This window comes from Ptychodera flava, chromosome 8 (assembly GCF_041260155.1).
Source record: "Ptychodera flava strain L36383 chromosome 8, AS_Pfla_20210202, whole genome shotgun sequence".
Taxonomy (NCBI): Eukaryota; Metazoa; Hemichordata; class Enteropneusta; family Ptychoderidae; genus Ptychodera; species Ptychodera flava.
Genome location: NC_091935.1, coordinates 26,973,286 through 26,996,350, shown reverse-complemented (window position 1 = coordinate 26,996,350; position 23,065 = coordinate 26,973,286). Strand labels below are relative to the sequence as shown.

General features: G+C 37.7%; 2 protein-coding genes across 2 annotated transcripts; both read right to left on the bottom strand.

Annotated features, from left to right (window-relative positions):
- Nucleotides 1-831: 831 nt before the first annotated feature.
- LOC139138919 (alpha-tocopherol transfer protein-like) lies at nucleotides 832-6,993 on the bottom strand. Its single transcript, XM_070707519.1, has 4 exons — nucleotides 6,463-6,993; nucleotides 5,462-5,655; nucleotides 2,795-2,905; nucleotides 832-1,795 (listed from the first exon to the last, which is right to left on the bottom strand). Exons 1-4 carry the CDS (start codon nucleotides 6,839-6,841, stop codon nucleotides 1,541-1,543), a joined length of 939 nt encoding a protein of 312 aa, XP_070563620.1. The 5' UTR covers nucleotides 6,842-6,993; the 3' UTR covers nucleotides 832-1,540.
- A 2,162-nt stretch (nucleotides 6,994-9,155) lies between these two features.
- LOC139138914 (von Willebrand factor D and EGF domain-containing protein-like) lies at nucleotides 9,156-22,531 on the bottom strand. The gene is made up of 15 exons (XM_070707514.1): nucleotides 22,432-22,531; nucleotides 21,817-22,016; nucleotides 18,604-18,677; nucleotides 17,930-17,993; nucleotides 16,988-17,185; nucleotides 16,696-16,865; nucleotides 16,144-16,311; nucleotides 15,852-16,038; nucleotides 15,623-15,719; nucleotides 15,227-15,340; nucleotides 14,655-14,833; nucleotides 13,316-13,582; nucleotides 12,012-12,153; nucleotides 11,338-11,456; nucleotides 9,156-10,595 (listed from the first exon to the last, which is right to left on the bottom strand). The coding sequence occupies exons 1-15, from the start codon at nucleotides 22,526-22,528 to the stop codon at nucleotides 10,545-10,547; spliced, it is 2,127 nt and encodes a 708-aa protein (XP_070563615.1). The 5' UTR covers nucleotides 22,529-22,531; the 3' UTR covers nucleotides 9,156-10,544.
- Between the last annotated feature and the right edge of the window lie 534 nt (nucleotides 22,532-23,065).

Here is a 23,065-nt window from a genome sequence, read left to right as displayed (position 1 = left end):
ACTAAACATCAGATTCTCTGCTTTTTGGACCATTTAGTATGAGGGTATCGAATAAAATATAAAATAAAGGCTTCTCCAATGAACGAAAACTACCTGTTATTAACCCACACGCTACTGAGACAGTAAGCAATGGGGAGGGCCGAGGGGACGACCTTAGACTTGCTGCAAGTCTGTGGGCACATAAATATCAAAACAGAATAATTTGAAGCAATGAACTTCTGCAGACTGTCGTGTCAGTGTTAGGCTGATGCGTAGATGGTGGGGTGAACGCGATGGCCCGCCAGTAACTGCTAGTGCTACAGGGAAAAGCCAAGCGACGGGGGGCAGTTAGACTTGGTTCAAGTCTGTGATTTGTGAATGTTTGAGTGGGGTGAACGCGATGATTTGTGTTCTGTTTTCATGTGAAACACGTGAGTGGGGTGAACGCAATGAGAGGGATGAACGCTATACAGGGGAGTTTCACCCGGAATCACAGGTGAATCCGGCAGAAACTAACTCACTACTGCGCAGACTCAAAGGTAACGCGTTCAATATAATCGCAAGGAAACCTGGCCTTGGCTGCGAAATTCCAAATAGGTTTGTATGAAATAGGAGATACACATGAGAAACTATTACAAAAGATTTTTTTTTAGAAATTCACCGACTTGAACCAAGTCTAGGGGCCAGTCTGCATATACCCAATAGATGTAGAATGCCTTATCTTCTGTCTGGAAAGGGCAGTCCTCCTCCACATTGTCATAATTATCATGTTATACTCTAGACATACCAATCACGTGCAGTCAATTTTTTATCGCGAATATCCTTAGCATACTCTCCCCCGAAACACTTGGATTATATTCGTGCATTTTGTTTTATTTCAACAACTAGATATCCTTCTCTATACATGATAACATTTTACTGACAAATATAAGAAAAAGTCAACTTGACAATGATGTGTTTATCCACAGGTACATTCCATCAATCATATAATGTCAAAAGTGGCGAACAAAAACACTCAATGAATTTGATATGTAAGAAAATAAAACGTGTCACAGTGCAAAGTTTTTTGAAAAGTTTGGAATGGTAGTGTGTGTTACATGTTATTTTGATGTCAGTGAGCAGTCTGTGTAAAAGTTACATCTCAGTTTGATGCCAATGGGCGATAAATGGCCTCGATGGTTCCTTCGTCTGAACTTCAAAACCCGACGTTTCACGACCATTTTCGAATTTGTGCCGACGGCCTCTGAATGTATTGTATATATACCTACTCACCTATCACGTAAGTATATTATTATAATGTGTAATTTGGATATGAGTGAAACTTTCCTTACGTCATTATGCTCATCTTTAATGACGCAAGCCAGTATTTTTTGCGAGGTAATGGTATGACTGCTATGTATGATCACTTTGCATACAGTAAATGAAATTAACTAAAAGTATTCGACAAAAACATCGTTATTTGTTCTCAGTATTTAAAACTAGGATTAGATAACTATGGCTTCCCTCGCTAATGTACAGAAAATTCACAATAGGTATCAAAGATAACGTCAAAATATCTGCTTTAAGTCTCAAGCTTTCTAAAACTTCCCGCCAAGCCGCCGACTGGGTCGACGCCCTGCGACACGCCCCCGAGAACGTCTGCAGCCTTTGGGAAGCCATATTGATTATGTTCTTCGAACTTTCTATCTTCTTTGCACAGTTCTTCAAACCACTCTTGTGAGTTGTAATTGGTTAGTTGCCCGCCAAAATCCGGTGGCAACATGGAGGACGGTACATGATCGTGTAAGGTTCCATAATCCTTGCCGTGAAAATGTATCTAAAACAAAAAAGAGGAACAAACAAAACAAAATAAGGATTTGTGTATTTTTTGACCTATGGAAAATTTCGTTCATAACCATTCCTTACTATGTCTTCAAAGCAGTTCATCATGAACAAATGTCGTTTGACCGAACTAGAAGAGGTAGTTTAACACAATCGAGGAAATGACTGGAACGTATTGTGTACGTCTGTTTACACCTTCTCCAAATATCTTTTGTACTTTTCTTCCGAAGTAAATGGTAAGACAGTCAATGTCAAATGTGTGTCACTAAGATTTGCCAAATCCAATGCCAAAGCTGTTCTGGTGGCGCGCTGCAGCAAAATTTAACAAGCCTCCGAAATGAGAGCGTTAAGGTAGTATGCGCCTCGAAAGTGAAAGACTTAAACTTTTGCTCTAACTTTCCTCAAGGAATCTTTCAATCATTCTCTTTCAAAATCAAGAACAAAAATAGGGGGTCACCGTGCAAATTTTGGTACTAGAGAAACAAATTACCAAAGATTTACCGATATTAGAAATTCAAAACGGCCACCATCCCTGTGTTAACTCTATGGATAAAAATGAAAATTTTCGAATTTCGAAAAACTAAGCCGGTAAAAAGTTTTCTTTCACCAAGAGCTTTACAATGAACCCCCACATGTGGTATATCAGAAGAGAATTGTAAAAGTTTGAGAGTCCGAATGTCTGTCCCCGAGGCGCGTTCTACCTTAAAATGCGCACCTAGAAAATTCCTTTGCTTCATCGGCTGTCCTGTGCAAAAGGAGCTTTTGCGCTGAATTTTACAAGGCAATTATAACACGTAAATCGTGTAAATGTTACTCCTCAACGCACATAGCTCAACAATCACTGCATATGGACTTGGCAAAAATGTACGTGTTAACAAGATGATTTCGGACCAGATATAGCATTTCAACTTAGTAATTAAGTTTGCTGGACCTCTCTATTTCACGATTTTTTGCCGTATAACACTATGCGGATTTTGACTCGAGGAAAACTCACCCGTTTCATCAACTTCTCGCTCATGAGAGGTTTAATAACGGCAAACATGGCGGTGAAGATGTCAGGCTGCCGGATGTAGTGGACCGCTTTAAAACGCACCGGAACGGTATTCTGGGAAGAAATGTACAGAAATGTAGTGTATTATATGAGAGTAAATCTGAAGAAAAGCGATGTCTTTCAGGGAAAACAGTCACATGCACGACGATCAGAGTTAAGGTAGTATGCGCCTCGAAAGTGCAAGAATGAAACTTTTGCTCAAACTTTCCTGAATGAAACAAGAATAAATATCATGGATCACCGTGCAAAGTTTGGTAGTAGCAAAAAGCAAAATTACTAAGTTTAAACATTGCGGATTTTGACTCGACTTTTACCGATATTTGAACTTCAAAATTGCCGCAATCCTTGTGCTGTGGGGAAATGTAAACTTTTCGATTTTTCGAAAAAACTAAGACGGTGAAAATTTGTCTTACTCCAAGATCTTTAATATGAGCCCCAACAAGTGGTAGACCTGGGATTTGAGAGTCCAAATATCATTCCCCAGGGCGCAATTCTACCTTAGAGTGTACGAAACCCCTCGATAAATTAAGATAATGTCATATTCTGTACAATTGCATGTATTATACGTAGCACTGAGTAAGCAAGAAGTGAGAAAGGACAGTGTTCCCAACTTCCTTAGTGAGCATTCTCGCGAGCCAGAGCAATGATTTCCGCTCCGCTGACCTACGCAAAAATCTCTTGACGGGTAGCGCTGAGCTGTTGCCGTAAAGAGGTGCGTGGTTTACGACGATGTTAGTGAGATGCATGGCACAGAAATATTCCACATCGTTTCGATGCTGTATCCCCCACTACTTTATAACTAATTGCAGCCATCAAAGTGGACTTGGTTTAAGTGGTGAATTGTTAAAAAATAAAATCACTTATAATAGTTTCTCTTGTGTCTCTCCTATTTCATACGAACCTATTTAGAATTTAGCAGTCCAGGCCAAGTTTTCTTAGCGATTGAACCCATTACCTTTGAGTCTGCGCAGTAGTGAGTTAATTTCTGCCGGATTCACCGAAACTCCGTTTTATAGAGTTCACCCCACTCATCCGTTCACCCCACTCACGTCTGTCACATGAAAACAGGACAAAAATTACGTTCACCCCTCTAAAACATTCACAAATCACAGACTTGAACCAAGTCTACCATCGAAGATATGTAGGGAGCTGATTAAGACTGAAGCGTTGCAATTTCCTTTCAGCGTAAAGTTCTAAAGCGTATACCTTTAAAGGTACATGCTAGATGTTAGATTGTAAAAAAGTGATTTGCTGACCCAGCAATGGAAACACAAAATGATGTATTTTTCAAGAGCGCTAGGTAAAACTCTCGTCAGCGAAGGCAAAAATACTTCGTCTAGGGATCAGGCCAACAGAGTTGTGGCACCGAATTAAAATTCAGTCCCTTGACACACGGCAAGGTTAAATCACTGTTTGAATACATTTTTCAAAATGATTTCTCATACCGCGTCTTTTGTGAAAGTTACATGAAAGAAAAACATTACAATTACAGTGATATTTCTACATTCAGATAAATGAAATTGGCTACACTGCCCGACCCATAGGTAGTCATCTACCTGACAGCCATTATTCACATTCCGACGACACTTTGTTCAAAACGACTACACCTTTCACTTTTTGGAAAAAAGGAACAAAAAAACGATAGATTGCAAGGAGGGCAATCACATCAGAAACAGTGCATTCTACTCTCGACTCTAAAAATGATGACACAAACATCTGACGACTTGTAGACTCGAAGAACAGTGCACGGTTTGAACGACTTTGTAATACATTTCATGGCTGATCACCAATTTCAAAATCTGATAGGTGCTGATCTCCGGAAGACAGTCGACCCTGAACGTGAAGTGACAACTCTACTCAGTGATAAGATGAGAGCCACGGGTGGCCGTGTAATTGCGAACAATGGGTTGCATATACATAGTTTTTAATGAGACCAATTTTGGACCGAGATAACAAGTACACATGAACATAGAAGCCATTCTATTATGCGCGAGGCATCCCTTAAAAAAGCGTGGAATCCATCAGCTTGGAATCCATTAGAGTGCACTAAATCACCAAGACCACCCGTACTACAATTCATCTGTATTTTTTCCGTGTCAGTGTAAGGACACAAAACATACTAGAACTAGTTGGAGCACTAGTGAGGCACTTTGAGTTCACTGTTAAAGCGCCAGTAGCCGTAATGAAATGAAATACTGGCCAAGGGAGATCCGAGAAGCCATTACATCAGACGCCGTAATGAGAAACAGAGAGAGGGGTCTTGAAATACCCCATATTTACGATCAGTTTCTTTTTTGTTATTCTGATGAAGATCGTCGTCCATGACAGATCGAAAGCTCAAGACGTTGTTTGCTTGGGTTGTATAAACTTCATAAAACAAATTAGTTTTATGATTTATATTAGTCATCACTCGTACGAAAACGAATTGGAGCTTGGTCAAAAGGCCCCTTTACAAAAGTTCCTCCAAAAAGTGAAGGGACTACTTTATTTACTTGTCTATAGCGGCATAAATTTTGCCTTCTTTGAAAAGGCGAGTTCGTAAACAGTAACCTGTTCAGAAAGTCTCAACAGGTGAACTTCCTTACCCACGATCAGTCATTTTATACTTACCACCGACAAATCCATGGATTTTTGGGCTGCTGCGGGTCCAAACTGAGTCATTTGTTTCACAGATGTGCCTTCTACGTCGTCTACAAAAACCAAACCATTCACCTGCAGTTCCTCGTCTTCTAAAAGCTTCTCATATATCATCGAGCAAGCGGTGAAGATCGCGTCGATGTTGTAACGGTCAGGGTCCCATTTGCCTGCAGAGATAAGGAAAGGCACAGAGACAATGCCTGATGCAGTTGGTAGCTTTAATATATTCCACAAGGCCAAGTCCTTTTTCCTTACCTGGAAAGTTTTCTTATATATCAATTTTTCTAAAATGTATCTCTGTCGGAAGTCATCTTAGTTTTGATGGTTATCTATTAAAGACGAGATGAAGAATTATACTGGTTGGAATGTATATATAGTCGTCTGCATTTGTATTCGTCCTGACGACACGTGTTCGGCCATAAAGTAAGACTACGGACATGACCGCTGAAAGGTATTGAAATTCAAAGTGCGTAATCAATGCGCACCTTTGTGAAACATTTTAAATGGGCCAATTTGACCTCAAGTTACATTGTTTGGAGCAAGTGATCTGCAACCTATAGAAATGGCCGAGCCAGTCCCACAGCCTCCAGCAGAGCTTCATCCGCAAACAAGGTGTTGTACCCCTAGGTATTGTGACCATATTTTTGCCTTGGTAGCACCGCATTCAAAACAGGCTTCAAATCTTTAAGTTGATTTAGCCGCAAAGCCTGTTCTATACACATGTAAGCATGAAACAAGAGTTTCTTTAGCTGGACTGAAAATCCATTTAGTTTGTATGCTGGTGCATGTGACGACAACAAAAATGTAGCCTACGTCAGTGTGCATACTAATACATGGTGACGTCAAAAGTCAGCCCATACTTATGTTTTCGTCGCAGCCTAAGTGCGAAGCATACTAGATAAAGTTTTGTAAATTTTTGCATGGACATTGTGAGAATATATGCAATCTTCCGACACTGACGATAAAACACTTACCTGCGCGGAAAAGCATGACTGTGCGCCCGTCCTTGTCCTGTCCGGGACATATGGTTAACATGTCAGTCTCAAAGATGTGCCTGTACAATGAAGGCTGGTAATTGACGAAAATCTCCTTGTATTTACGGCGTACTTCATAGTAGTGTAAAAGCATGTTGTATGCTCTTTGGACGTCAAATTTCTTATTTCGTAGAAATCTGACGAGGAACGCATCATCGGGTGGTAACTTCACTTCTGGTTTTTCCTTTGCAAACTTTGCCCTCAATTCGTCTATTTTCTGGTCTCTGGTCTCCGGGTCTTCATTCAATTCCTGTCTGGCTTTTTCTAAGCTCTTCTCACTCAGGTTACACACGTAACGACGACGGGTTTGTGTTGTCATGGCGATAGAAATGTTAAAGTGACAAGTATTATGATCTTCGTTTGATTGGGGCTAAAACGAAGGTACGTCTGTGTGTTACGTGTTGCGTGCACAGCTTTCGCCAAGTTCTCAAGATGTTTGTCGGAAGTCGAAGAAACGTACACATTCGACGCATCTGCGCATGGTCTTTTCATCGCATCAGTGATATTGAATAGAAGGTAGGTATAAAAGAATATTCACAGTCTAAGCATTTATGCAGAGGGTCACTTCCTGCATATAGACACTCTGTAGTGATAGGACTGTACTATGACCTTGAGTGACCTTCAACGGGATGAATTTCCTACAGTTAGTGTAGTGCAAGGCTGTGAGATTCTTTGAAATGCATTGCCAAGTTTTGTTACGAAAAAACATTATTAAATTACACCGCCGGGTTCAAAACGTATGGCAAAAGTGGTGTCCTTAAGTGACCTATAACGACTTTAAATTATCATCTGAATGCTGGAGCGCAAATCCGGTCACAAATGGAGTTTATTTAGTTCCACTTTGTTCTCTTTTGACTCGGACGCGGGCAAAGTTTCCCTTATAACGTTATCGCAATATATGTGAAACACTGGTCTATATTTGCATCAGTGGCCTTCGTTAAGGCCAGCACCAACTAAAGGTCAGCATTCGGGATAATTACTTTCGCTCCTGTTTCTTATCAAAAAGGATGAAACCAAAATGGGCAAAAATTTCTTCCACTGACTTACTTCTAATTCCAAGCCTGTAAACAACTGGAAAATTAATTCTGTCTGTGCATATATCTTCAACACAGACGCTTCTGTCGCGTAAAAGTCTCCTTTTTGTCTGACAATCCAGATTATTTCGAACTAGAATGATTTGATCTGAAGGTCACAGGTTTCACTGTACATGTCATAATCCTCCTAATTGGCGAAAAGAAAATTAGTATTTCACGCTGACTATACATTAGCGTCCTTGGACGCGATTGATCAAGCTGCAATTCCTCTTGATATGAACTCTAAATACTGGCGCCACGAAATACATGATGGACAACATAGTCTTACTCGTTTACACATTTGAAAATTAACCCAATAACTAATCCTTTCCGTAGTCTATAGAGGTATTCTGCGTAATACCGCCATGTACTATTGTATTTCAACCACCTGTAATATTTATCTGTTATTATCATTTTAATATACTTCACCATGGCATGCATGGGTTTGAAACAAAAGAATTGTAGCATGCCACACACGGGCAAATTATTTGTACTCGTGTATCTTTTCCATTGTCGGTAGAAATCAAAGTAATGTATGTCATCTTACTGTATTCTTTATGGCGTCGGTATCCGACATAGCCAAGATGCTGTATAAATGGACTGACTAACCTATACAGACATTCACTCAGGGACTAATTCAGACACTCAGCACCACGGCCACTCCTTTGTGGAGTGACCGAGACGGGATATTCACTCAGGGACACCGACTCACGCAACTAGGACAAGAACTCGGACACTCAGGACCACGGTCACTCCCTTATGGAGTGACCGAGATAGGGCACACTCAGTACAGACTAACTAGGACAGACTCAAGGAGCAACACTCACGGGCAGAGTCACAGACTGATGTACCGTTAGCTGGGCCGTGAGGTCTAGCCATGGTTCCATATTCAATAAACTAATTCAAGTTCGACATCAACACTCGTGCACGTGGTCAGTTCCAGCTTCTTTCCAATGTTACACTGATGTTACGACACATAAACAAACACACACACATAGATACATAGATACATAGATAATAGATACATAGATAGATAGATACATAGAACTATTAGATAGATAGATAGATAGATAGATAGATAGATAGATAGATAGATAGATAGATAGATACATACATACATAACACAGATCTAGATACGTGACATACACACATAGATACACATAGGCCTATGGAGTGTAGAAATCTAATTATTTGTCTGGTGTGTTGAGTAAACTCAGTAAAGTTTCGTGATTTGCATGACATATAATATATTGGTGGATAATGAAACCAGTAAGACAGCATACCATTGTCGAAATTTACTCATAGAACATTAAAAAGTAATCAAATCGAAGTAAGGCAATCCTCCAGAGTACATGTCTGCTGATGTCTGTCAGAAATACTTATGATGATATCTCTCGGATTTACACAAGTGAGCAAGGGATGCAACTAAACAGCAACTTTTGGAACAAAGTGTCGAACCACTTACACACACTCTCCAAGACAGATTAAGATGTCATCTCCATGGATGAACATAGTCGTAGTTCTTTTGATATTGAATGTCTTCTGAGGGATGCAAATTGTCAAAATTAATATATTTTGTTTATTCAAGCCAGAAAAGCATTCTGTACAATATCGAAAGACCTTTTTAAATTGATAAGTCAGAACTTTTCCTCGGTAAGACACACATGCAGTATATAATATTAGAATAACAAAGAATCGAGATTTTGCAAAACGCTCATTTGATTTCTACAAAACGTTTCGACGGGAATGTCATAATTTAATATATTATCAAAAACTAGAGGTACACAGTTTATATAATATCAAACCAAATCAAATCAAATCAAAATCACACAAGATTACACATCAAATCATGACAAAAGTCTACACTATTATAGAACAAAAAACGAAACCTACATGGACGAAGCTATGCTGGCGCAATCGTCTAGTCAGAAACTGAAACATACATATTTCGAATCACAGATTAACATATGCTCGGGTAACGAATATTTAGAAATAACAAAGAGGTACAAAACACACGTCAAATTTCACCAATCACAAATGAAAGAATGACTTAATAACGTAATCACATTGAATAACACGATTACAGTGTCTCAGTGCATTCAAAATGATCTTATTCAAATGAAGTCAATAACTACATTTGATGCTCTTCTGTTATATTTTAACAAACTATATTTCTAAATTAAATTTCAAAGCGCAAAAAATGTGTCATTGTAATATGTTTTTAAAACACATCGGGAAGCCGAGAATAAGCATTATTAAGGCTTCCCAGAGAAGCACGATAAAAAAAACGAATAAAACAGAATGGTGTCCAGTGGATAGACTGTAGACTGATAAAACGTGTGAATTGGGCCAAAATAAACGCTATCCTTGACGCACATTCAGAAGAATGGATCAAGAAACACGTTTTATCCACTGTTGTTAAATGAATGCGACCGTAATGGGATCACTCATTCAACCTACCCCTAACCCCGACCAAAACCTTTACCCCAGCTCTACTCCAATCCTGACACGGACTCCCTTATCTTTGACTTCTAAATATGTCCAGTATTGTTAATGTTTGTCTTTTATATACGTTGTTCAACCTGAGATTGCTCTCCCATAGTTGTTTGAACAAATGGTGGCCAGATTGGGGTCTATAACAACACAACGGTATAGTGACAATGAGAGATCGTAAATTACTATTCACCTAAATAAGTATTTACAACAAAGTATCGGGTACAACATCTTTCTGTTCGATGCGACATCACTTTTGTGTAAGTCGGTGACAGAAAGGTCAAACAAAGTTCACGTATGCAATCATCATTGTTGTCTGTTAGATTCCCTTGGCTAGCGCTATCCGTTGTGAAATGTGCGTGAGCTCCATCTAAATGTTAGTTGCAGTGGTGTTTTCGATTAATCCAGTAAGATGTATGTCCATTTTGAAAGAAAACAGAGAGATAGATGATCGGTTTATTTGTGAGACGTTTCCGTTCGGCCCGAGTCAGCAGTCGATGGTTCAACCTGAAGTAAAAATATGAAGTGTAAAAATCAAGAGACGATGGGTAAAATTTATGAAGGAAGGAATACGTCGTGACGTGTGGAGTACAGGAGTGACAAATTCAGATAAAGTAAGGATATACGATTATAGATCTTAATAAAGGGGTGTCTAAATTGACAACAACAATTTGAAAAAACGTTTACATAAGCATTCTGCTTTAGCCATAATTTTATTCATCCCGGAACCAAAAAATACTAAAAAGGAAAACGTTTGTAAGCTCTGCAAACACAAGAAAAATATGTCAGATCATGGGACGTAAAACAAATGACATGCCCTCTTTCTATAACCACCCTTCCCCTTAGATCTATTGATCAATTTTATAATGTCTTAATGGAGCTGATGTTACGAAATGAAAACGTGAAAAGAAGGATAAAATAGTAAAAAATGAGTTGCTGAATTGTGTTCAGAAAATACATAACAGCTAATGTATAGAGGCCTTTTTGTTCACATTTTCCGATCTTTATGGAGAAAAAGAACTCGAAAAGGTTTATTTATTAATTTTATTTTATTTTTTTATTAAACTTGTTTAACGAGTGTAGCCTGGTAAGTTTCAGTAAAGATGCTTATCTTCCCCAGGGCCCTCAAACAGTGAAAACAGTGAGTAGAGTAAATATTGTAGCATATGTTACCTGAATATTGGAAACATATAGGGCAATAACTTGCTTAGTATTCATTTGTGCAAGGTCAGAAGAAGTAAAGTGCTACCTTTTGATTCTTCTGTCTTTTCCGATATCGCAAGTAGAGAAGGAGAATAACTCCAACACCTGCCAACACTATGGCCGAGGTGATCAAAATTGCCAACATCCAAACACTAAATGCAAAGTCTGTTTTGATATGGTTAAAAAAATGATAAAATCGTGATTGGTTTATCTTATTACATTTTGAAAATCAGCGACATAAACTATATTTAACTCTCTCTCTCTCTCTCTCTCTCTCTCTCTCTCTCTCTCTCTCTCTCTCTCTCTCTCATACATACATACAAACATACATACATACATACATTATGGAAGACCGGTCACGACATGCGACATGCGAGTTTTTTTAAACTGCGACCTGGGAGTTCTTAAACTGCGACATGCGAGTTCTTAAATTGCGACATGCGAGTTGCAAAACTAATGTGGCGTTTGAGTACATGTCATTTCGTTCTCTTCCTAACGATGGATTACAGAGGTAGAGACGAGCTTATTTCTGCATACTTCTACAATGAATACACCGTGGGAGAAATAGCGGCCACGTTCGGACTCAGACATACATACATACATACATACATACATACATACATACATACATACATACATACATACATACATACATACAAGACAAGACATCAGTTATGTTTGTAAAGTTCACGTTGTCCATATAGCTAAATGTAAACATACCACCAGTCGATGTATTGGCAACTGTAGTCGCCATGCCGCTCCAGTCGAATTGGGAGAGCGTAACAAGACACTGCAAAGTGTCGTCGTTTGGATGATAATCTCCATCCGCGTAACATAGTCCCCCTATGATGCAGAACGTGTCCTGTAGGATATCGATGTAAGTGAAACACAAGAGTTACATGGTACATTTCAACAACAATCATATTTATCTGTCTATGACATACTGGATTTCATAGCGCTGATATAAAATATCGAATTTATTATCATAATTTGTTGCAATTGCAGTATAATCGCAGACAAACATTATTTGATAAAAAACAACGATACGTATAGGAGATTAAATGGCGTGTGATTGAGCAATTTTCTATGTCATATTTCCGTTGGATTCGAGTGTTGCATTGATATTTTATTTAGTCTTTTCATTACTTAGTTATAATAAATTATTGAATACTTGCTGATCCTTGGGGACAGCATTATCTGTTTGGGAAATCATGTTTGTATTTATCTTTGACAAATTAGTCAGTTCAAGATGTATGATTCATAATTGGAGCAAACAATTCACGCATTAAGTTCACAACAAAAGGATATCCTTCCCGAATTAGGTCTTTGTGACTCTGATCTCAGTAAAAGCGTTCAGTAGGTTATTGCAAAATTATATTTTACTTTAAGGCCAAATAGCTGTATCTTTAAGCATTATTTTTGTGATTTTACTTCCAGACTAAAACAAGTTCTTGGGAATGTACTCATTAAGGGGTGTTTATAGAATATAATAAACTGTCCCCTGGGATTGTATATGTAATTTTGAGCAAGATAAATAATAAACGTTTGCCAAACATAAAATGGCGCCCTCGTGCAAATAAAGCAAATTAAACACTGTACGTCTTGCATATATGCATTGGAATCTTCACAGAAACAACAGCGTAGTCCAATATAATGCATAGTGCCTGAATGTTTTCCACTGGGACATCATATGCTTTGTTTTCTATGTAATATTACCAGTTTTTCAAAATGGCGGGAAATCAAAATAATGGTTAAAATTTAAATTTGCTTGTCCAATTTTTCAGTGGTAAAAGACTATATCCTTTAAATTTGTAGAATTTAAAGAAAATCAGAGAAAATAGAAAGCCTTCTTCAGGTCAACAAATTTCAAGAGTTACAGCTATAGGGGCTTTAACAACAATGCATCATTCTTCTCTTCGTTTTTCTATTAAAAATTAGGAGTTTCGAATACTTAGTCAAGGTCATTTGAAAATGAACTTCCAGTGTGACGCAAACCAAAGCGTGCTATGGTCTTAGCGTTTTACCTTTGGTGTACAAACTCCAGTCTCGTCACAATCGATGCACTCTGAGTCAAATTCTGTAAACAACAGCCCGTTGCTAAGGCCCACTCCGGCGTCGTTGCTAACATGAATTTCAAGGGTTGATAGCGAAGCGGCAATCTCTCGACTGTTATTGTCGGTGACTAGATTGGCGGGTAATTGACAGATGACTTCCCAGAAACTTATGAAAGTAGCCGCTGTTGCCGTCAGTGTCTGTTCGTCGGCTGCAACGGCTGTCGTATGCGTGGCAGGCTATAATGGAAACCGTATGAAATGGAGAAATGAATTTTGACGGAATTATTGTTCTCAACATGTAGGCACTGTTACGAACGTCGTATAAAGGACTTTCGTTATGTCTTTGAAGACAATTAGGGCTGATCAGCGGGAGAGTTGGAATTCACGGCTTTGTCATTTCAGTCATTTGCAAATTCATTCTAAGAACAGCATCGATGTCAAGATTCAGAAATAACATATCTTCACTGTCCAATTGGCGCCAGACTTAAAAAAAGGAAGTATTTCATTTAAGGTAGAATGCGCCTCTGGCAAGGACATTCACACCTCTCAAAATTTTACGCCACTTTTCTGGTTTTTCGCTTGTCGGGCCAATTTTTGAAGCTCTGTGAGTCAGAAAAGTTTGCACTAGCTGTTTTCTGAAAGTCGAAAAGTGTTAACTGAAAATTGTAACACAGAAATGGCCGGCAATTTTGAATTTGAATTTGAAAGACGAGTATCGGTAATTATGGGTTGTTTGTTTTTCTCATACCAAACTTTGCATGGTGACATCTGGTTTTAGTCTTAATTTGGTAAGAGTATTGTTGAAAGTTTCCTAAAGGAAAGTTAGAGAAAAAGTTTGTCTTTCAGTTTTTAGGCATGTAATACCTTACAAGACATTGTGATGAGAAGGTTGTATTTGACGAAATAACGCGCTCCTGGGAGCCGTGGACTTTGTGAACTCAGCAATCCTTGAATTTCAATGTATATCGGACTCGTGTAGACACAGAATCAAACGTCCTTTTCTATGAATGTGTTCAAGTTATGCACAGTTTATTTACCGGTATTATTCAGACATTGTAAATACAAACATGTGCCAAAAGACCGGGTATTTTTATCTGACATTGCGATAATATTACAGTTGTTTCCAAGGGGCAACACAACTGTTAAGCAAATTATGTAAATGCACTTTCCATGCAAACAGTGTATAATATACCTATGGATAAGTGCCCCGAGAACGAAGGGATGGTGTTGAAGATTTTATTGAAATCAACAGTATTGAAGGTCGTATTTGTTCTCTTTCACAATAATTGCGCCTTTGATTTACACTTACTTCAAGTTCTTGGCTATAATGACAGGTCAAGGACGGCGAATATAGAAAATTATTTCCAATTATCGAAACACTGCGACAATCTTCTTCAGCACCGTTACAAGCGTAGCGTTCATATGCTCCATTTATGGACCATATGACAGGAGGCTTTGACAGATCACTGCAATCAACATCGCCATAGCCTACAAGCGAACGAGAGACAATTGTCACCAAGACTTTAAGTGCGTTATGTACACTAAACAGATGGTAAACATTTTACCTGTACACAAATTAATATATTCTAAAGCGTACGATTTAAATATCTTGCTTGTGATACAGCATTGCAACGAACGTGCCTTTCGTTTTCTACGCAGCAGTCTATAATGGAAGTCATGTATTTTCTTGGCGACATTTCTTTAGTACAAATTTCTTGGTGCTGTGTGAATATCTTCGATAAACGATGAACGTACCAATGAAGCTCACACTGTTTAGAATTGACAGCAGTGTCACAATTCTGACAGAAGAAAGGAGGGACTGGCTTGTTTAGAAGTGAAACCAATTTGAGAAACGTTCCCGAGTTTGTATCAACAGCTTACCTTCATTACACTGGCACACTCCGTCTGCACAGTAACCTCGTCCGGAACAGTCAAAACGACATCGATGTCTGATCAGTGACGGCGGCACAGCCATGATATCGTCAGTTGAAGTGACTGACGGTGAGAAAAAGAGACATGCCACTTCATATTTTTAAGTTTAAGTGAGTAATGGTTTCATATTTGTCATAGAATATAATGAAAACTTCAGCTTCTTGCGAACTTGATGAAAGTCACACCTCACCACTGAAAATGCCTTTTGGGCGCGATACATGTACAATTGAAATATATATATATATATATATATATATATATATATATATATATATATATATATATATATATATATATATATATATATATATATATATATATATAACAATGCCAAATAATTCTCACTTTGTTCGTAGTAAGACAAATTTTTAAGAACCATTTCTTCACACAAGTCTTCCATCATCAGAACAGCATTATTTACCATCTCGAAACCGTCAGTCATCTGTAAAACAGAGCCAATAAGGTCTGTAATATTAGTTCTATTAAACCGGATTGCCTGCGAAAAGGAATAAAAAACGCCATTCTAATATACATAAGAACACACAAAGATGCATGTCGCTCATTTGCTTCTCACCCCAATATCATAGACACATCCGTCTACTCCGATGGACAAATCAACACCTTCCACGTCACCGCAGAAATCAGCCAATGACGAGTTTCGAATCGTCGATCGACACGATCGGTCAGCTTCCTCTTGTGTGATTCCATTGGCTGTCGGCCACTCTATTTCCGGGGGAATAAAAACACTCCGCTGTTTTCTCCTGCAAATGAATTTACAAATTTTGTTATGATTCGTGTAGGCCTATAGCGGCATTAGTAGTAACCTTCGCGACAAAATCATAGTAAAAAGAATAGAAAATTCTCACCTTGTCAACGATCTCTGTTGCCGAGGTAACAATGTCGGAAGAGAATTTGTAATGTCAATCTCCTTGTGTAAATCGTACTCGGAAATTGGCTGAAACACATCGGTGTTAAGGCCACACCCTTCAGAGTCAATCTCCACTCCTGCCTCCGATACAATACATGTGCAGTAGCTGAAATACATGGTATTTTATGATTATCAGTATCAATTCTGTCTTTCCCGCTAGTGCCAGCATAGATCATTTTCGTAATACCAATTCCATACTGTTTGTACATTTCTATCTATTGCTCTAAAGTTTGGCAAAGTGGCTGTTTTACGTTTTGCAAGATTGTAATCGAAGTTGAAGATTTTGTTTAAGTTGAACAGGTAAAGAGTCTAATACGATACTACAGGTTGAACTAAAACGAACGTATAGCATTTCATACAGTAAATATAATACAGGGGTACAGAGATGTAAATACGATTTTAACACACATGTACATAATATACAGGTAAAGAAATTTTATGACACAACTGCTGTTTTAGTATTTGTTTCCGTTTGACAAGATTCACTCACTTGTCAAAGTCGGCCTGCACACTACTCGGCACCGAGGTGGCGATGTTGACGGCTGTCATTCCACAGAGTCCGAATGAATTTTCGTCATCGTCACTTGTTGATTGAACAAAGACGTTCATCCCCCAATAATGTGTTTCCACGCGCACAATTCTACCAGACGACATGTAGACCTGTAGGCAAACCATCACCATATCTTACTTAGACTCAATCAAAATATGTTACACAAACATATCTATCAAATCAAATCAAAGATTGTTTCATTCTGATATCAATATCATCACATTTACTGTACCTTAAATAGTTTCCCGGTTTCGTCTTTGGTAACTCTGACATTTTGACGGAGTTGCCCTTCACTGAGTTGGCCAACAGATGGCGCTGTCCTCGACCATTCACCATCACACATATCAACTGAGATCTCGTCACCATTTTCACGGACGTTGACACTACAAACGCAAGACGAATACCAACATGGCCAGGTACGGCCTAGCACCTACAGGGATACACCAGGCACAAGAGTTATTTGTCAGAATTTTACGAAGTCTATATATATATATATATATATATATATATATATATATATATATATATATATATATATATATATATATATATATATATATATATATATATATATATATATATATATATATATTATATATATACACACCAAAACTTGTTTGTATCTTCTCAGAGGGGTAAAGTGCTCGATGCAGGGATGCAGAGCAATATTACAATAAATATGAGAACACATCAAGTATGTTTGGTACCTATTACTCGAGTTTCACGCATACACGCGATCGTCAGATAGGTAGATTTTATTGTGTGAAATTTGCTTCAGGTGCTTACATATAAGTATCAGGTTGGGTCAAACCATTTGGTGTTGTGGGTTGGATTGAAATTTGACAAGTAAAATTTGTTTCGTGTCGGCACTTGGAGACCAACTCGGAACGCTTGTTTAAAAGGCTAGATTTATCTGCATTGATTATGAATAGCTTCTCTGTAAGGCAAAGGTTGCATTTCTTTGACACATTTGAGTAACTGCTTGCTTTTGATAGGATTGACCATGATATATTAAATGGTTTGTCCTGAGATTTCAAGTGACAGACATATTTTGACAATTCTGTGCTGTTTTCTAATTTTTTGTTTGTTTGTTTGTTTTTTGTTTAGGGGTCAACTCTTAGTATCGCATTAATTTGTTACTGTGACAGTAAAAGATTATAAGATTTGTTATCACCTCAAAGTCTCCAGTATTGCTCTGATGCAACAGAAGGTCATCACCAACGCCAAGAGTGTTCTCTCTGGGGAAAAACGAAGAAGTAAGGCAAACGTATAGAGTAACATAGTGATAAGGTGTTCATGGTGGAACATGTATCTTAAGGTAGAACGCGCCTCGGGGACAGCTATTCGGACTCTCAAACTTTCACAATTCTTTTCTGATATACCACTTGTTGGGGTTCATTTTAAAGCTCTTGACGTAAGAAAACTCTTCACCGGCGTAGATTATTTGAATTTCAAAATTTTATTTTTAATCCATTGAGTTAACACAGGTATCTCGGCCAGTTTGAATTTCAAATCTCGATAAATCTTGAGTTATTTGTTTCTCTAGTACCAAAATTTGTACGATGACCTACATTTTTTCTTGATTTTGAAAGTGAATGGTTGAAAGATTCCTTTAGGAAAGTTTGAGCAAAAGTTTAAGTCTTTCACTTTCGAGGCGAATACTGCCTTAATATGATTAAATTACGCAATGACGAGAAAGTTCCAATTGGAAGACGTGAAAAAGAACTAATAGCTATTTTGGCGTTTGCGTTTCTTCGTTTCCGCCGTGGCTGTAGAATAATGTGCATGGTGTGGTATGGAGCATGGATATCTCTGTTTAATGGTTGATTTCAGCTCGATTAAACTTACAATCTGTTGAAGGATGAAAGGTGACCGCCACCAAATATTCTGCATCGATCGGTGTCGTAGTCCGTAGTCATCACCTGCCAGACAAACAAAAGGAAAAACCTCGGTGAATTCAAGTGATGGAAAATCACATTAGAATCCGTCTACTTGTGAACGGTATCCGATCAAAGAAGCGATTGTTGCACATTAAGCCCTATATATTTTTGAATTACTAAAAACAACATCGGCAAGAGTAGAGATAAATGGACGCAGAAAGCGTTTCGCGTTAATCACAAATGACTTAGGGAGTCTTTAGGGTTACGGTTTGGGATAGATAGTACCCCTAGGCTCGTAGGTGTTTTAGTTGTCATCGCAAAAGGATGTGTCCACTGGAATCAGTCTAAAATATCCTTTTCAAGATGAACTCATTCATAATCAGCATCAAGATATCATAACTGAAAGATTACTGTGATACGCACGGCTGTGACATAGAGAGTCACCATATAAGGGAGCGTTCAGTTATTATGGCCGGGGGTGGGCCGGCAAATTCTTCCTGCGCATCAAGCAAAATAAGTGAACCCCCCCTACCCATTGTACCAAAAAATTGATGACCCCCCCTTTTAAGATGACAAAAATTTCATGACCCCCCCCCCCCACATTGCTTGAGTAAAGCTGCACAACCATACACCTTGGAGGGATAGAATCAAAAAAATGATTCTCAGATATTTTCAAATGACCCTCCTCACAAACTCACAAAGTGTTAATGTTCAAATTTCCCCTTCTGATTTGCTATAATTTTGAAATTACCCCTTTAAGGGATTAGACAGAAATTACACGTAGATCGCAATATTTTTGCGGAAGCGTGTGTGCGTAAAAAATTTAGATATTTGGATTTAATTGATGATCAGCTGTTGATAATGTTGATTCACTATACATGATAGTGTATGAGAAAACTTAAATACTATTTTAATACAAAACTATATCTATGCATTTATAGATGTTTGATAATTGACATAAATGTACTTACAACTGGTATGTGGAGAAAAAAATTGACTTTAGAATTTCACCAAAAATGTTCATCCACTATACATACGAGTCTATGATAAAATTGTGAACATTTTTTTTTTGGAATGAAAAACTTGCTGTACATGAGCATATACAGACGTTGAATAATTAACATAATTGTACTTGATTAGAATATGATGGTTAAAGGTGCATATTATGTGTACAAGAAATCTGATTTTGAAATTTCACTGAACGTGTTCATCCACTATACATGGGAGTCTATGAGGAAACTATAAATAATTTTTTTTTCCAATACAAAAATAGGTAAATCTGTGTATTTATGTACTCCCGATTATTAACATCAATGAACTTGATTAGACTATGGTGGTAACAAATGGAGATGTTCGCCAGAAATTGGATTTTGGAATTTCACCGAAATGTAGATTCACTGTACATGGGAGTCTATGAGGAAACTATGAATAATTTTTTTCCAATACAAAAATAGGTAAATCTGTGTAATTATGTACTCCTGATTATTAATATGAATGTATTTGATTAGACTAGGGTGGTAACAAATGGATGTGTTTGCCAAAAATTGGATTTTGGAATTTCACAAAAATGTAGATTCACTGTACATGGGAGTCTATGAGGAAACTATAAACAATTTTTTTCCAAAACAAAAATATGTAAATCTTTGTATTTATGTACTCCTGATTATTAATATGAATGTATTTGATTAGACTAGGGTGGTAACAAATGGATGTGTTTGCCAAAATTTGGATTTTGGAATTTCACCGAAATGTAGATTCACTGTACATGGGAGTCTATGAGGAAACTATGAATAATTTTTTTCCAATACAAAAATAGGTAAATCTGTGTAATTATGTACTCCTGATTAATAATATGAATGTATTTGATTAGACTAGGGTGGTTACAAATGGATATGTGTGCAGGAAATTGGATTTTAGAATTTCACCTAAAAGAATTATTTAACTTTTCATGGTACTAGTAGTCTACAGGTAACTGTTTAAAACTTGCCATATCTCTCATATATAAGTAATAGGAATTGTTCATTGCCCTCAGTGAGCTCCATTGACAATAAGACATGCCTCAGAGTTGCCAAGTCAAGATGTTCATGTGATAGATAATTATATTTTTGTTCAGATTTACAATTAAATGACTTCAGAGAATGAAATCATGCAGCAAATCATTCTGATCTCCCAGAATATTTCTGAACACTGAAACTGCTTTTTGACGTGACGGATGCTTATGAAAATTAAGTGACCCCCCCTCTGAGCTGTTTGAAAAATACATGACCCCCCCCTTTGCAGTTTTCAAATTTGAGGTGACCCCCCCCTGTATTTTGCCGGCCCACCCCCGGCCGTAAAAACTGAACGCTCCCTAAGTTCAAATCGGAAAAAGTCACCATATGTATTTATTACATGCCTTGAGGTGAATGCAAATCTGTGCACTGATTTGAATAGGGCCGTTCACAGTTTACGTCACTGTTCTCTCATTAATATGCAAAAATAAATATTTGTCCACATTTTTAGATTACGCTTTTGAAAATTACGCATGCAAGAACGACGATAATACATCTCAGTGGGCGACTGCTAGTGTAACAGTGAATACTAAAAAACATATTCACGACTCAGAGTACAAGTTGCAAAAACAGCCACGCATGGAACATTGATAAAATTTGTCCGCATTTCAAGCTGCGTGTCCGATGTCGCGCGCGTACAGCTATATTTAGTAACAAACCTGTAACCGTGAACAGCGCTATAGGAACATCCGGAATGGTAAAATTGTTTGAAAATGCCCTGCATTTGACTAAATGTTATATAGCATTAACTGTGAAGAGGCATGTAATAAAAAATATTATTGCCTGAATACATGGGTTTATGTGCCCTCGCAGCAGGAGACAATTTGCCCTCCTGGCGTCGGGTAAATTGTCACCTGCTCTCAGGCACATAAACCCATGTATTCAAACAATAATATACATGTATGTATGTATGTATGTATGTATGTATGTATGTATGTATGTATGTATGTATGCATGCATGTATGTATACATGTAGGCCTATGTATGAATATGTATGCATGTATGTATGTAGGCGTATTGGCGAGCAAAATCAGTTAAAAATTACGTCTACGAAGGCTGATTTGCTAAAATTCGCAAGCAAAGGAAATAATACATAGTCATTTTATAAACATTTTTTCCAAGCCACGAACCGTTAAAATTTCTTTGTAATCTTGTGTTGCCACCACTGAACATTCTTCACTTGGAATGATATCAATTTCAACATGGCGGTCACCGTCAAGCTGAAAATCCCGCACGGCCGACACGCTTACTCTGATTGGTTGGTCGAAGGTACTGTAGTCAAGTTTCACTGAGCATGTGCTGAACACTACTTCCTGTCGACCTGGAAACACTGAAGTCACGTTAAGAGTTAATACATTAATTGTATTTGTCGAATATTAAACTGCCTTCATAATTATTTTTGAATAACTTTCTTGCACTTTCTTTATTTTGATTTTGCAGTGAATTATCTTACATGTAAAACACTTGGTATCGCCTCCGTATTTACATTCGGTCTCTCGATTTTAGGAGTTTAAGTCTGCGGCGAATTCCTTTGGATAGAGAGACTATTACCGCTTACAAGGTGGTAACCGTTGTAAACCAACTTGCTAAGAAGGATGTGTCAAGTAAATGAATGAGTGCTATTAATAAATCAAATTTAAACAATCAAACAAACAAACAAACAAACAAACAAACAAACAAACAAACAGAAGCAGTCACCAGTTATTTATATCAGAAGTCGGTATTGTTAACATGGTTAAGTTTACCTCTTCTAGAAATAATGTTAACTGTGCAATCTACGGGAACCGTCGCTCCTATCTCAAACTCGGCGGGACCTCCATTTTCCGCCACTGTAACAGTCATTGGACTGACCTGCAATTGATTTCAAATAAAAAAAAGGATTTCACGCATAATCTGTCACAGAAATAAATTGTCTATTATGTTATATCAAGCTACAATGTGCCATTATGATTGGACAAGAGCTTATTCCACCGATGCTAAAACACTGTTTTAGCAGTGGAAAAACGGGCCCCTGAACCAGCATAGAGGGTCACTGCGGAAACTAATAAAGGGAAGGCCATGTACCTTACGGGAAAATTTCGGGGTAATAAATGTATAAATAAATAAATAAGTTAATAAATAAATAATTTAATGAGTAGTATTTGGTAAACACAGGTGTAGACTTTTCCTCCTTGTTTTAGAAAACACGATTGAAACTAATTTGGGATAATTGGATGGTGAAGTATTGTCGATTTAATCTGCAAATGTACCATCATCAATTTTTCTTTTTAAGTTATACACTTGTTTTTATGGGCAATTTGTAATATTGTAACATCCAGCAATATAGCACCTCACACTTCTTAGAAATTTGAAAAATATCAAGATCCAATTATCCTAGAA

What these genes read in the sequence shown, in the direction of transcription:
- LOC139138919 (XM_070707519.1), bottom strand. Translation starts at nt 6,841, where the DNA reads ATGACAACACAAACCCGTCGTCGTTACGTGTGTAACCTGAGTGAGAAG. An exon ending in AGTCATGCTTTTCCGCGCAG is followed by an intron (nt 5,656 to 6,462) that starts GTAAGTGTTTTA and finishes TTATCTCTGCAG; the next exon opens with GCAAATGGGACCCTGACCGT. An exon ending in AATCCATGGATTTGTCGGTG is followed by an intron (nt 2,906 to 5,461) that starts GTAAGTATAAAA and finishes ATTTCTTCCCAG; the next exon opens with AATACCGTTCCGGTGCGTTT.
- LOC139138914 (XM_070707514.1), bottom strand. Translation starts at nt 22,528, where the DNA reads ATGACTGTTACAGTGGCGGAAAATGGAGGTCCCGCCGAGTTTGAGATA. An exon ending in ATTATAGCCAAGAACTTGAA is followed by an intron (nt 13,583 to 14,654) that starts GTAAGTGTAAAT and finishes TTTCCATTATAG; the next exon opens with CCTGCCACGCATACGACAGC. An exon ending in AAAGACAGAAGAATCAAAAG is followed by an intron (nt 10,596 to 11,337) that starts GTAGCACTTTAC and finishes TTTTTACTTCAG; the next exon opens with GTTGAACCATCGACTGCTGA.